This window comes from Megascapheus bottae, chromosome 15 (assembly GCF_031878675.1).
Source record: "Megascapheus bottae isolate mThoBot1 chromosome 15, mThoBot2.hap1, whole genome shotgun sequence".
NCBI classification, from domain to species: Eukaryota; Metazoa; Chordata; class Mammalia; order Rodentia; family Geomyidae; genus Megascapheus; species Megascapheus bottae.
The window spans coordinates 44,829,776-44,841,776 of record NC_143523.1 but is presented as its reverse complement, the minus strand read 5'-3'; the positions used below and the strand labels follow the sequence as shown (position 1 = coordinate 44,841,776).

General features: G+C 40.7%; 1 protein-coding gene across 1 annotated transcript in view; it reads left to right on the top strand.

The window, feature by feature from the left end:
* Positions 1 to 941: 941 nt before the first annotated feature.
* Positions 942 to 12,001, top strand: part of Ascc1 (activating signal cointegrator 1 complex subunit 1) — an 86,051-nt gene continuing 74,991 nt past the window's right edge. Inside the window, exons 1-3 of the mRNA XM_090346506.1 lie at positions 942 to 1,083; positions 2,568 to 2,667; positions 9,006 to 9,103. Coding sequence (XP_090202632.1) covers positions 975 to 1,083; positions 2,568 to 2,667; positions 9,006 to 9,103 — 307 coding nt within the window. The 5' untranslated portion in view covers positions 942 to 974. The remainder of the gene's footprint in view (positions 1,084 to 2,567; positions 2,668 to 9,005; positions 9,104 to 12,001) is intronic.

The window sequence follows — 12,001 nt, the reverse complement described above, 5'->3', positions numbered from 1 at the left end:
GGTGATTGGAAGCTTGGCTTGGGTTTCATTAGGCAGTGGCTTTTAGAAATTGGATTCTTCCATGTAGTTTGAGGTTATGGATGGGATTGGGTGGGGAAGAATGATGCCAGAACAGATTGTACTTATAAACTGATTTGTTGAATTGAAAACCCTTTGTGTAGCTTATTTGCAAATAATTTAAAAAAAAAGAAGGAAAAGAAATTGAGTTCCTTTCCTGAGTAAGGTGTTGGACTGAAAACTGTTGGTTAAATCGGTTTATCTGTGCTTTGACAGACAAGTAAATCTGATGTTTAGGTCGATATTTCCAGCACTTCTAAGGTATTTATGTCTTCTCAATACGAGTTACTAAACGTCCCTCATTGTATTAATTATCTTACTGGATGGAAAGGGTGAGACACATGACAAATGACTAAACATAACTAGTTAATCCCTTTTATGTTGAAACAGTAAAAATGAGGGACAGTAATAGTTCACAATAGTAACATAATTCACAAATTATTTTGCTATCTAAAGTGAACCAGGGAGCTGGGAGTGTGTCCTTATGGTAGAGTGCTTGCTTAGCAAGCGTGAAGTCTTGTGTTTGATTCCTTAGTACCACATACACAGAAAAAACCAGAAGTGGTGCTATGACTCAAGAGGTAGAGCACTAGCTTTGAGAAAGCTCAAGGACAGTGCCCAATCCCTGAGTTCAAGCTCCAGGACTGGAAAGAAAGGAAGGAAGGAAGAAAGAAAAAATAAATAAAGTGAACCAGGAGTATAGTAGGTGGGGGAAACTGGAGCAACTGATTTACTACAGCTTGCAAACTGGAAAGTTAAAAGGAAAGTCCCGACTGTTGCTTAGGATGTGCTGAGATCTGATGTCCAGCCCTTTCCAGCCTAAAGAATGATTCCTGTAACAAAATTTTCATTCAATAAAGGCAGGATACTGCTTTATTTTTCAGGACTTCACTGGAATATTATTTGGAGAAAGTGTCATGGAAGTTCTGCGCCCACAGATTATAACAATTGATGGGCGGAATTATAGGAAGAATCCTATCCAAGAAAAGACTTACCAACATGAAGAAGATGATGATTTTTATCAAGGTAACCTAGTTTGTTTGTTTTTTGCCAGTCCTGGGGCTTGAACTCAGGGGTTGAGCACTGTCCTTGGGCTTTCTCAAGGCTAGAGCTCTACCACTTCAGCCATAGCAACACTTCCAGCTTTTTTTTTTTTTTTTTTTTTTTAATGTATGTGGTACCTTCGTGCATGTTAGGCAAGCACTCTACCAATAGGCCAAACTCCCGGCCCAGTAAACTAGTAGTTTTTAGGTCAGATTAGAAATAAAAATGTTGTCTGACTGGAGGTGTGGCTCAAGTCTTAGAGTTCTTATCACTGCCCCTTGATTAGCTGAGATTTCAGGTATATGTTACCATGCCTAGACTGAATTTTTTTTTTTCCCTTGGAGGGGCTGGTACTGGAGCTTGAACTGAGGGCCTCATAGTTCCTTGCTCATGGCTAAAATTTTGCCATTTAGGCTATGTTTCCAGTCTGGCTTTTAGTTGGTTAATTGGAGGTGGAGTTCCCCTCTCTTCCTTTTTTTTTTTTTTTTTTTTTTTTTTATCAATTGTGAGGTTTGAACTCAGGGCCTGGGCACTGACCAGAATTCTTTTTGCTCACAGCTAGTGCTCCACCATTTTGAGCCACAGCTCAACTTCTAGTTTTCTGGTGGTTAATTGGAGATAAGAGTCTCACAGGGACTTTTCAGCCTGGCCTGACTTTGAGCCATGATCCTCAGATCTCAGCCTTCAGTAGCTTAGGATTACAAGCTTAGGATTACTGTTGTCTGGCTTCACAGACTTCTGTCTAGCTGAGTTCAAACTGTGATCCTCCAGACTTAGCTAGGGTTGCAGGGTGAATCACCAAGGCTTAGCTAATTAAAAAAAACAAGCAAGGCCGGGAATTTGGCCTAGTGGTTAAAGTGCATGCCTAGCACGCACGAAGACCAGGGTTCGATTCCTTGGTACCACATATATAGAAAAAGCCGGAAGTGGTGCTGAGGCTCAAGTGGCAGAGTTCTAGCCTTGAGAAAGTCCAAGGACAGTGCTCAGGCCCTGAGCTCAAGCCCAGGACTGGCAAAAATAAATAAATAAATAAAATAAAATAAACAAACAAAAAAACAAAACTGTGTGTGTGTGTGTGTGTGTGTGTGTGTGTGTGTGTGTGTGTGTGTGTGCTTTCTAAGAGAAAACAGTTAAATACTCGTATGTATATGCTGCTTTTCCAATGATCAAGACTGAACGATCTATAAAATTGTGTATGTATGGTATGCTCTCACTTAGCTTTTTTTGGTCAAGGTTGGTGCTCTACCACTTAAGCTATACTTCTAATTCCAGCAGTAACTATTTATTTTTAGTATTTCTTCTAAGAAAAGAGGAATCTCAGAGCAATGATCTGTTAATTTTCAGGCTTACCCACCCCCCCATATGCTTTACTTTTGTTAAAGCCCTGATACGGATTGACAGCTGGGAGCAGGCTGTTTTCCAGAGAGCAGGAGCATTTCTGAGAAAATGTTACTGTTTCTGTGCAGACTCCCTACAGTATTCTGATGAGCCCTGTGATGCTTATGAAGTGGAGCAGACCCCTCAAGGATTCCGGTCTACTGTGAGTGCCCCCAGCCTACTCTACAAGTGAGTGAGATTCCATCAGTTTCACAAGACTGCATTTCCAGGAAACTTAGCAGGAAGCTGACTTTTCAGTCTTCCACACCTCCTGTGATGGTTAATTACTAATAGTTTACTGCTCTGTGTCCTAAATGTCAAAGGACTGATTACACACTATTTTAATCATTTCATGTATATTGTCATATCCTGTTGACTTTGCTTCTTAAATATCCTTTGATGGTACCCACTTATCTCTCTCTCCTATCACTGCTATCACGTTCTGTGAAGTTTTCTTTTTTATTTTTGCCAGTCCTGGAACTTGAACTCAGAGCCTGGGCACTGCCCTTGAGCTTTCTCAAGGCTAGTATTCTATCCTTGAGCCTCAGCACCACTACCAGCTTTTTCTGTGTATGTGGTACCAAGGAATAGAACCCAGGGCGTCATGCATGCTAGGTAAGCGCTCTACTACTATGCCACACTCCTGTCCTATCTGTGAATTTCTTAAAGTAGCTCACTTGTCTCTCTACAGTGATTCTTGCTTTCTTCCCACTCAGTTCTTTCCATTAAGGGTAGAATTACTTTTCCTTTTTTTTTCCCCCTTGCCAATTGGGGCCTTGAACTTAATGATGGCTACTAATCCTGAGTTTCTTTTGCTCAAGGCTAGCACTTTACCACTTGAGCCCAGAACCACCTCTGTCTTTTTCTGTTTATGTGTTACTGAGGAATCAAACCCAGGGCTTCATGCATAGCAGTGCAAGCTTCCTACCATTAAGCCACATTCCCAGCCCTTATTTTACCTTTTTTTGTTGTTATTCGTAGGGCTTGAACTCTGGGCCTGGGCGCTATCCCTGAGCTCTTCAGCTTAAAGCTGTCATTCTACCATTTGAGCCACAGCACCACTTCCAGTTTTCTGGTGGTTGTGGAGATGAGTCTCTTGGACTTTCTTCCTGGACTGGCTTTGAATCATAATCTTCAGATCTCAGCCTCCTGAGTAGCTAGGATTACAGGTGTGAGCCACTGTGCTGACTTCGAATGATCTTTTAAAAAGACAAATCCAGGGCTGGGAGTTTGGCCTAGTGGTTAAAGTGCTTGCCTAGCATGCACGAAGACCCGGGTTCGATTCCTCAGTACCACATACATAGAAAAAAGCCAGAAGTGGTGCTGTGGCTCAAGTGGTAGAAAGTCCAAGGACAGTGCTCAGCCCCTGAGCTCAAGCCCAGGACTGGCAAAATAAATAAATAAAAATAAAAAGACAAATCTAGTTATTTTACCATGCTACTTAAAATCCATCATTGGCCTTCCCATCAAAGATAGATTTCTAGTTCATTCATCCCAGTGGCCAAACATTCAACATGATTTAGTTGGCCCTACACTTTTCAGTCACAATTCATGTTACTCTTTTACTAGTTCCCTGGTGTTTTGCTTACACCTGTTGGTTTTCTTCAGTTCCTCACATGTTATGTACCTTCCTGCCTTAGAGCTTTTGTGTATGCTGTTCTTTTTGCTTTAGAGAAGCCTGCTTTAACACCAGTCATCCCTGGAAGCCACGATGATTACCCATTATGTTCTTATAGTAATTATATATCTGGAGAGTCATGATAGTCTTGTGTTTGTAGTATTTATCATAGCGTCATGTTTGTATTTATTCATGTGTTACTTGAAGTCGTCTCTTCTGTAGGAGAAGCCACTTCTTTAGGGGCAGGGACAGTACTGGTGTTTGAATGAACTCAAGCCCTCATCCTTGCTAGGCTGTTGATCTACCATTTGAACCTGCATTCAAGGAGATAGGAAGCTTCTTGAAGCATTAATCTCTCATACTTATCAAAGACTAATACACTCTTTCCAAGTTGATCTTTATAAATTGCTAGGAAACTTTGTGGACACTTCAGTCTGTGCATGTTTATGTGCATATTTGCCCATAGTCCATTCTGTATTGTCTGCTTATTTGGCTCATTGGCTTCTTTTGCACTCACACTTCTGATAATAAGCTGGTCAAGTAAGGCCATAAATTATTAATGTTTGTTTCTTTTTTTTTTTTTTTTTTTTTGGTCAGTTGGGCTTGAACGCTGGGCCTGGGCACTGTCCCTGAGCTCTTCAGTGCAAGGCTGCCGTCCTACCCCTGGGCCTGGGCATTGTCCTTGAGTTCTTGAGCTCAAGGCTACTGCCCTACCCCTTGAGCCACAACACCACTTCCAGTTTTCTGGTGGTAATTGGAGATAAGAGTCTCATGGACTTTAGAGCCTGGGCTGGCTTTGAACCTGGATCCTCAGATCTCAGCCTCCTGAGTAGCTAGGATTAGAAGTGTGAGCCACCATGCCCACCTATTATTGCTTCTTTCTGTTATGCGATATGGATTAAGTATTTTCTGATAGGAGATTTGTCATATGCATTTAAACTCTTAACAGAACGATAGTTTCATTTATATAATCCTTGAGAGCATTTTGAAATATTTATGAAAGATAATATTCTCCAGGAATGTGGCTAAGTAGGAATCCAAAGGTAACCTTTTTTTTTTTTTTGCAGGCTGTGGTGACATTTTTCCTTAAGGAAATTGATCTTTATAATGTTATGGCTCAGTTTCCTGATAAAATCCATGTGACATGTCTTAATGTCTATCTCTAAGATGTGTAAAATTTCTGTCTGATACTAACTGGATATATCTATCTCTATCCATCTATCCATACATCTACATATATATATATGTATATATATATATACATATATATATATATATATGTTATTTTTATTTTTTTTTTGCCAGTCCTGGCTTGAACTCAGGGCCTGAGCACTGTCCTTGGGCTTTCTCAAGGCTAGCACTCTACCACTTGAGCCACAGCACCACTTCTGGCTTTTTCCATATATGTGGTACCAAGTAAAGGAACTTGGGTCTTCATGCATGCTAGGCAAGCACTCTATCACTAGGACAAACTCCCAGCCACTAACTGGATATTTTAATCAAGATCTATAGATCTATATATCTCTACATTATCTATAGATGTATCCATACTGAGGTATAAACTCAGAACCTTGCACTTGTTCGCAAGGGTTCTACCACTTCAGCCAATTTTTCTTTTAGGTTTTTTTTTTCCTCCATTCCTGGGACTTGAACTTGGCTTAGGCCATGTCCTTGGGCTCCTTTTGCTCAAGGGGCATTCTCTACCGCTTTAGCCATGGCACTACTTCCTTGAGCCATGGTTCCACTTCTGGGTTTTTCTGTGATTAATTGGAGATAAGAGTTTCATGGAGTTTCCTGTCTAGGGTGGCTTTGAACCGTGATCCTAAGATGTCAGTAGCTAGGATTATAGGCATGAGCCACCAGCACCTGGCTAGTTTTTTAAATAGGTCTCCAGCTGTACTTGAGGCTAGTTCAGACTGCAGCACTTCTACCATGCAGCTGGGATTGCAGACTTGAACCACTTCACCTAGTGAATTCCATGTGTTCTTTTTATTGTTTGTTGTTGTTATTTGTTTGTTTCTTGGAATTACTAGGGCCTTGAGTTTGCTAGTTAAGTGCTTTACCACTAGGACCATGAACAGTTTTGAAGGCTATATATGCCAAACACTCATTATACACCAGACAATTTACATTTTAGCCACTGGCTTTGCTAAATTCCAGTTAGTTGATAATGTTTATCTGAAAGATCCCTTGCTCCCTCCCTAGAGTGGCTAAAGGTTCTGTGCATGCTTTGTTTGACTCTAAAGACTCTTTGGTTTTAAACATTTCCCTTTCTAAGGTATTGAAACCTAGACTATTAATAACAGTTTGAGTCAAGTAGTGTTTGTGATAGACCGGTTTACTAGCCATAGAACAAGACACAAGTACTTGACTGAAAGTATTTCTAACTGATAACAACTGGCAGAGTTGGTATAGTACCTGGTCCAAACCAAGGAAAACCACAGGGAAATCCTAGAGTTCCAATTGTCTTCTAAATTTTTTTTTTTTTGGTAGTAGTGGCAGTTAACTCAGGGTCTTACATATAAGAGGGAAGCACTCTACTGCTGAGTTATATTACTTGCATGGCATATATACGTATATTTGTATATATATTAATATTTTTAAGATTTATTACAGTAAATCTTAAATGAGTAGGCTTGCTTATTCTAGGTAAAAAACAAATAAAGACTGGAGTATAGCTCAGTGATATAGTGCATGTCAGGAAGTATGAAGCTTCAGGTTTGATTCTTGGCACTCCTGAAAAAAATAGTATTAGATGTACTCACCCTCTTTATTAGATATGTAGTTAAAATCATAGAAGTTGAAATAATGTTGATGATACAGAGTTCTTTCCCTTAACTTTATAGTCCTGTGATGGTCTTTTAGTGTTTTTATAGATGTTGAAACTTCTCTCCTGGGATTCAGTAGTTTTATTCACTGTAACACATCTAATTACTGGCAGTTCAAAAGATAACCTTGGATTGCTGGAATTAATTACACTATGAGGCTCAGACAAGTAATATAAATGAGTCAATAAATAACTGAAGTAGATGGAGTGATTGTGATGAACTCATGTCCTGGGTACTTGAGAGGTGATTCTCTGTTCTTGCCAGGAGTCATCAGATCTTTAGCATTTGTAGAGCTTGAAAAAAGTGAAATCTCCTTACTTGCCTGGGGTCACATATTTGCTTGTTCTCTTTCCTTCTTTGTCCCCTCCTTTCTCCCTCCTTCTTTCCCCCTCTTTTCCTCTCTTCCCCTGTCCCTTTTCCTGTTCTCCCTCCCTTCCTCTCCTTTGTGTGTGTGTGTGTGTGTGTGTGTGTGTGTGTGTGTGTTTGAAAGTACTGGGGATTGAACTTAGTGCCTCATGCTTGCTAAACAGACACTCTCACTATTTGCATTATTTTCAAGATAGGGTATTGCTTTATGCCTGATCCAGTCTAGACTGCAATTCTCCTGTGTTTGCTTCCCTAAGTTGCCGAGGATGACATGCATACATCACTGTACTCAGCCATTGTTTTTCCTTCTTAGCTGGGATAATGAGCATGAGCCCTTATGAAATAGTCTCATAAATTTTTGCCAGGTGGCCTTAAACTGTGATCTTTTGATCTCTGCCTTCCAAGTGCTAGGATTACAGGCCTGGCTATGCCCTGGCTTTTTGAATCTCTTCTAAATGGTGAGTCCTATCTGTCTTTTCTTTTTTTTTTTGTCCATCGTGGAACTTGAACTCTGGGCCTGGGCAGTGTCCTTGAACTCAAGCCTACTTCCCTATCCCTTGAGCCACAGTGCCATTTCCGGTTTTCTGGTGGCTAACTGGAGGTAAAAGCCTCTCAGACTTTAGTGCCCTGGCTGGCTTTGATCTGTGATCCTCAGATCTCAGCCTCTGAGTAGGTAGGATTACAGGCATGCGCCCAGGCTTGTTCTGTTCTTTCTCTTTTCTCGTATTAACTAAGGACAATTCTTTTTTTTTCTCTCTTTTCTTTCTTTAAAAAATTTTTTTTGGGGGCTGGGCGTTTGGCCTAGTGGTAGAGTGCTTGCCTAGCATGCACAAAGACCTGGGTTTGATTCCTTGGTACCACATACTTCGAAAAAGCCAGAAGTGGTGCTGAGGCTCAAGTGGTAGAGCTCTAGCCTTGAGAAAAATCCAAGGACAGTCCTCAGGCCCTGAGCTTAAGCCCAGGACTGGCAAAAAAAAAAAAAAAAAAGTTTCCTGGATGTTGTCCAAGGCTAGCACTCTACCACCTGAACCACAGTGCCACTTCTGGCTTTTTCTGTTTATGTGGTACTGAGGAATTGAACCCAGGGCTTTATGCATGCTAGGCAAGCACCCTACCATTAAGCCACATTCCCAGCCCAGAACAGTTCTTTTAGGATGAATTCATAGTATAGTTTGTTTTCCAAATGGCTAAGTTAATTTATTGTCTTTGAATTATAGACCCATTGGGTGCTGAAACTATGTCAGATTTATTTTTCTTGCCCTGTATACCCAGACTTTGATTCTTATCTTGAGAAGTAAACAGGTGTTAGGAATGGTTATCCTGTCTAACACATAGAATTAGCTGGAGGGCATCATTTTACCAGTGAGTATAGTGTAGGTAGATGACTTATGATTTTTCTCCACAAGCATTGAGCTTTATTGAAGCAAAAAGGATTTAAATAGAACAGGCACCAATGGCTCATGCATATAATCCTAGCTACTTTGGAGGATGAGATCTGAAGATTGAGAGTCAAAGCCAGCTTGAGCAGACAAAGCTGAGAGAGTTCCAGTTAACCTGTGGAGATACAGTAGAGCATCAACCATGAGCAAAAAAAGCAGAAGACCCTGAGGTTAAAACCTACTATTAGGGGAAAAAAGAAGATTTTGAACATGATGGAGTTCTTTATGTTGAAACATTTTGACTTAATCTTCCTTTTTTTTTTTCCTGCATTATAGGCATATAGTTGGAAAAAGAGGAGACACTAAGAAGAAAATAGAAGTGGAGACTAAAACATCTATTAGCATTCCTAAGCCTGGACAAGAAGGAGAAATAGGTGGGACTCAGTATATAATTTATATTTGCACTCACTTTTGCATGAAGCATTAAATGACTTACTTGTTCTCTGGTATTAGGTAGGTTTTTATTGGGAGCCAGAGTGGAATCAAACTGTACCTTGACTTGCATCAGACGATGGCTTTATTGCCTTATTGCTTTCTGGCCCTATTCTATGTAAATGACCTGAGAATTACCATATGAATGTAACACCTGGAGGTTCCCGGGGTCTGGAGGAGGGAAGAAGGGAGAGTGGAAAATAAACGCAGAGTCTCGGCAGTCTTTACCTGGACTGCGGACATCCCGGACCCGGTGTGTCTGTCTCTCTTCTATTTCTTGCTCGTCCTTGCCCCCGATTTCAGGAACCCCAATCTGCGAACCCTGGTTTGCTGCCGGTTGGCCCCGGCAGGTTTTTGTCTGTTTTGATCCACCAAATTGATCTCTCAGATGAAGAAGGGTGTAGGAAATCTGATTTGGCTTTAGGACATGATCCTTGTTTTGAATTTGATGGAATAGAGCTTCTGTATTTTCATGTATATTAGGTTTCTTATATGCTTAGATAGCTTTAGGGGCAGTATGCTGTTTCAAGTTAGAATTAGAAAAATTGGTGAAGATCACTGAATATGAAGATAGTCTATTACTTTTTTTTTTCTTGCCCATCCTGGCTTGACCTCAGGGCCTAAGCACTGTCCTTGGGCTTTCTCAAGGCTAGAGTTGTACCACTTGAGCCACAGCACCACTTCTGGCTTTTTCTATATATGTGATACTGAGGAATGGAACCTGGGTCTTTGTGCATGCTAGGCAAACATTCTACCACTAAGCCAAACTCCTGGCTCTAGTCCAGTACTTCTGAGTGGCTCACAAGGCAGAAATCTGGAGCATTACAGTTTGAAGCCAACCCAGGCAAAAAGTCAACAGAAGTCAGGGGGGTAATGATTCATATTTTTCATCACAGCTACAGAGGAAGCACAAATAGGTTGGCCTGGGCAAAATCTGAGACCCTATTTGAAAAATAATTAAAGTAAAAAGTGTAAGGGTATAGCTGAAGTTGTGGCATAGTGTCTTAGTTCAAACCCAGTACTGAAAACAAAAAGTAATGAGTAGTATATCAAAACCTGATTCAAATAACTATTAGAAGAGGAAAAACATTTTTGGTAGTATGAATCAGGCCAGAAGATAGTATGTATACTAAGTGTAGTTGTAAACCAAGGATATAGATATTCATCTTGGAATTTGGGTGAGAGAACACTATAGGGACAAATATAAAAAAATTATGGCCAGGAGTTTGGCCTAGTAGTAGAGTTCTTGCCTAGGATGCATGAAGACCCAGGTTAGATTTCTTGGTACCACATACATAGAAAAAGCTAGAAATGGTGCTGTGGCTCAAGTGGTAGAGCTCTAGCCTTGAGAATGCCCAAGGACAGTGCTCAGGCCCTGAGTTCAAGCCCTGGGACTGGTAAAAAAAAAAAAGTTATTACAAAATAATCATATTTTTCTGGCTTAGTGGCTCATGCCTGTAATCCTAGCTACTCAGGAGGCTGAGATCTGAGGATAAAGGTTCATAGCCAGCCCCGAAACAAAAGAACCTGAGACTTTTTTTTTGCCAGTCCTAGGGCTTAGACCCAGGGCCTGAGCACTGTCTTAGACATTCCTCAAGGCTAGCACTCTACCACTTAAACCAGCACCACTTCACGTCTGGCTTTTTCTATGTATGTGGTACCAAGGAATTGAACCTGGGTCTTCATGCATGCTAGGCAAGCACTCAACCACTAGGCCAAACTCCTGGCCCCAAACCTGAGACTCTTATCTCCAGTTAACCTCTAGAAAATGAGAAGTGGGGCTTGGCTTAAGGGTAGGGCAGTAGCCTTGAGCTGAAGAGCTCAGGGACAAAGCTCAGGTCCAGGGGTAGGGCAGCAACCTTGAACTCTTCAGCTTAGGGACAGCGCCTAGGCCAAGTTCAAGCCTCATGTCTCGTCTGTCCCTCCCCTCCCCCCCCACACACAACAAAAAAAAGGTCAGATTATTTTTTTCAAGTTAAAGTACAAAACAGCTGCTAGGAATCCATTTTGCATAAGCACCATACATTGCAATATTCTTTTAATTTTATGCTGTCTAAAAATAGTCGCCTGATAGTAGCCCTTGACTTTAGAGCATGATGTCTAAAAGAACTTTGTGTGATGATCAGAATGTTCTGTACCTGCCAGTCTGAAGTGTAGGAGTCACTAGTGCATGTGACTCTGAACACTTGACATTTGATTATTGTGACAGAGGAGCTATGATTAAACTTTAATCATACTAGCTGCCCGAAGGTGCCCATATTGGACACCACAGTGACAGAGCTCATCCTGGGCTCTTGGTAATGTCAGAAAATTCTAGTATCAGAACTTTTGAACAGCATTATGTAAAGTTCTTGTTGAAATACATATTTTGGCTCAGTAGAATTGTAAGTGCAATCTTCCATTACAGGTTGAATATACTCTTCTCATTTTATTTTTCCTTAAATACTTAATAGAAATGAGTTAGGGAAGTTTAACATGCACTACTTTACTGTTTTTTTTTTTTTTTTTTTTTTTTTTTTTTTTTTTTTTTTTTTGCCAGTCCTGGGCTTCGGCTCAGGGCCTGAGCACTGTCCTTGGACTTTCTCAAGGCTAGAGCTCTACCACTTGAGCCTCAGCACCACTTCTGGCTTTTTTCTATGTATGTGGTACCGAGGAATCGAACCCGGGTCTTCATGCATGCTAGGCAAGCACTTTACCACTAGGCCAAACTCCCGGTCCACTACTTTACTGTTAATAGGCAATGTTCTGAAACTAAATTTATTTTTGTTCAGTGAACATAAGTTTAGAGTTTTTAAATTGGTAGATAATATATCTCCATTAAAACTAATTTTAATTTAATT